This window comes from Nestor notabilis, unplaced genomic scaffold (assembly GCF_000696875.1).
Source record: "Nestor notabilis isolate BGI_N333 unplaced genomic scaffold, ASM69687v1 scaffold12954, whole genome shotgun sequence".
In the NCBI taxonomy this organism is placed as follows: Eukaryota; Metazoa; Chordata; class Aves; order Psittaciformes; family Psittacidae; genus Nestor; species Nestor notabilis.
The window spans coordinates 1-3,069 of NW_009925212.1; the positions used below are offsets into that span (position 1 = coordinate 1).

The 3,069-nt window shown below is 58.7% G+C and overlaps 1 protein-coding gene across 1 annotated transcript; it reads left to right on the forward strand.

The window, feature by feature from the left end:
• Positions 1–1,122: 1,122 nt before the first annotated feature.
• CRIP2 (cysteine-rich protein 2) lies at positions 1,123–3,047 on the forward strand (the record flags this gene model as incomplete). Its single annotated transcript, XM_010012949.1, has 6 exons — positions 1,123–1,180; positions 1,642–1,782; positions 1,940–2,008; positions 2,445–2,539; positions 2,796–2,853; positions 2,980–3,047. Coding segments are annotated over 6 exons (489 nt in total), but the record flags the coding sequence as incomplete, so codon positions are not given.
• Between the last annotated feature and the right edge of the window lie 22 nt (positions 3,048–3,069).

A 3,069-nucleotide genomic window follows, 5' to 3' on the forward strand; every position in this document is an offset into this window, starting at 1 on the left:
GGGGGTTGCTGTTTCTCCATATAAAGCCAGATTCTGCTTCCGTGGGGACGACAGCCAAGCCCCTACTGACAGTGCCAGAAGCAGGATTTGGCCCTTCGCTGCTTTTTCTCCCTCGTTTCAAGCCAGCATGTCCAACTGGGTTGGAAAGGTGTCGTGGGGAGACCAGCTAAATGTTTACCTCCCCCTGGCATGGTAACGCGGCGAATGCACTGATGTTTACGGCTGGCGATGAAAAAAACCAGGCCTCCGCCTGCTCGCTCCCCAGCCTTGCCCTGGCTGCTCCCAGCCCTTGCCTTCATCGCAGCACTGCTCCAGGAGGCAAGGGAAGGGACAAAGCTTCTGCCCAGCTACCGCCCTGCCACTTTGTGCGAGGCATCCTTGCCCTGCAGCAGAGGGGATGGAAGGCAGGAGCACAGGGCAGGAAGCAGGGCTGAGATGCTGAATGGAGCCAAGCAGGCAATGCAGTGTGTTCTTTCCTGGGTCCATGTGGCTTTTCCACATGGGGCAGTGTGCGTGGTATCCCTGCTGGCCCCCTGCCTCAGCTAGAAAGGCCCTTTCTTTTCTCTTGGACTCAGTTCCTGTTGGCCCATGAGAAATGCCTACAGGGAGCTCTGGGGCTTATCGCCTGCTTCATGCCTTCCTGTGATAAATCGCCCCCAGCTGATAGTGAGGCTGATAGCAGCTGGGCTGGGACCAGTGCCCGCATGGGGACTCTGATCTCAGACCAAGGCAAGGGGGAGGCAGAGCTTGGGGGTAGCCATGATGCTCTGTGTGCCTAATAACGGCCTGACTGTGCACTGGATGCTTAAGGCAAAGTGATACCTTACTGGGTGGCACACAGCTGGGTTGAGGCTTGGAGATGCCTCTCAGCTGAAGTCCCACAGGGTACTGGTGCTCCAGCCCCGCTTTATGGCATGTGCAGAACAGCCGGAGTGTTTGATGCAGGCAGAATCCTTGAGTGCTAGGGTTGGATTAGGCTGTTGCTGGCGGACCCACAGGCTGGGTGCAATTTGGGGTGTAGGCATGGCCATGGTGGTCTCTGAACACCGGTGGGGATGGAAGTGATCCCAAGAGAATCATGGCCTCTGCTTGGCACTCTAACACTCCCCTCTCTCTCCCCAGCATGATGGGAAGCCCTTCTGCCACAAGCCCTGCTACGCCACGCTGTTTGGCCCCAAAGGTAGGTCTGTGCTCCCCCCATACTTGTGTGGCTGTGCCCAGGACTGCAGGAGAGGCCAGGTCCCCTCATCCCTGCTGGCAGGGAGCTGTGGCCTGAAAATACCCCTGGAGCCAGGCTAGCATGGGCTAAGCATCAAGCCAGCACTTGCACTCCCAACCCTGCCATTCCCTTGTGCAGAGGGAGAGGAGAGCTGCTGGAGGGAGGAATCCGTCCTGACAGCTGTCCACTTTTCTATATTTATAAACCAAATTCCAATTCAAACAGAAGGTGGAGTTGCTCTCCCATTCCAAATGTGGCTGGAGAAAACCTGGGTCAGGAGAAAGCAGGCTGAGGCTGACATGCAATGGTGACTGCAGTGGTCCTTTGGCTCAGTGGGGCTGGGAGAGGTGGGACAAGGACCTGGGGGAGGATGGAGACTGAGTGCTCCCAGACCACCACAGCCTCTCTCTGCCCATCTGCAGGAGTGAACATTGGCGGTGCTGGGTCCTACATCTATGAGAAGCCGCAGATTGAGGGACAGACTGCACCAGGACCCATTGAGCACCCAGTGAAGGTGGAGGAGAAGAAAGTGAATGCCACACCTCCCAAGGGACCCAGCAAAGGTGAGGGGCAGGCAGGACTGGCAGCCTGGCCCCCCATTGTGGTGTTCAGTGTTCAGTGATGGTGCGGGGTGCAGGGTTTGTGTGTGGTGTCCTCTGCACTCGTCTCCTGGCTGAGATGTCTCTCTGCTTCCCATGCCCATGCTCTCTCTCCTTCCAGCTTCCAGTGTCACCACCTTCACTGGGGAGCCCAATATGTGCCCACGCTGTGGCAAGAGAGTCTACTTTGGTAAGGTGGTGAGTGGGCAGTGGGTGCATTCCCAAGTTGGCATGGCACCACAGTGCTGTGGCTTCATGCAGACCCCTGGGGCACGTAGAGGGACTGAGAGTGGTTTTGGATCAGAGATGAGGTTGGGGGCACAGAGGGATGTGCCCAAGAAGCCTGCAGCAATGCGTCCTCTTGGAGGATCTCCTGGATGCAGGGCTTCATCTGCATCATGTCCTCTGCTGTCACCTCCCAGGTGGGTGGTGTGGTCTTAGTAGCTGTCCTTGGCCACCCTCTGTCACCTGCAAGGCAGCAGAGGGGTGGGAGAGGCACAGGAGGCTGGGGTGCACAAGGCTATCTCAGGATTTTATATGTATAGGTGATGTCCCCATGGGGTGTGCTTCCCCTCAGTGTGTGTGCAGGGGGGTGGTGTGACCTTCCCTCTTTGTCCCCACTCTAGCTGAGAAGGTGACTTCACTGGGGAAGGACTGGCACCGTCCCTGCCTACGCTGCGAGCGCTGCAGCAAGACGCTGACCCCGGGGGGCCATGCTGAGGTAAGGATGTCCTGGCCCCGTGAGCCCTGGCAGCACACATGGGGGATGCCAGCAAGGCATGGCTGAGCCGTGCTGTGCCGTGCTGGTGGGGCAGAAAAAACCGGCCTGTGCAGGGGGGCAGGCCGGGGCTGGCAGGAGCAGCCTTTGCAGCTCTGGGTGGGGTGCTGGGGGACAAGCCAGGAGGACATGTCCTGGGGACTGGCTTTTCCCTGGCCCCCCACCCTAGATGACACGTGCCTCTCTCTGCCCTGCACAGCATGATGGACAGCCATACTGCCACAAGCCCTGCTATGGAATCCTCTTTGGGCCAAAGGGTGAGTGCCTGGGGACATGTGGGATAGGGAGCTCGATGCTCATGCCACTGCCCAGAGGGGACATCTCCCTGGAGCATGCTGCCTTCGTGCTCAGGTCCTCACCCTCCTGCATCTCCCCTTGTGCAGGTGTGAACACCGGAGGTGTGGGAAGCTACATCTACGACAAAGACCCCGAAGCAAAGAACCAGCCCTAGACATCGTCCCCCTGCCCACCCG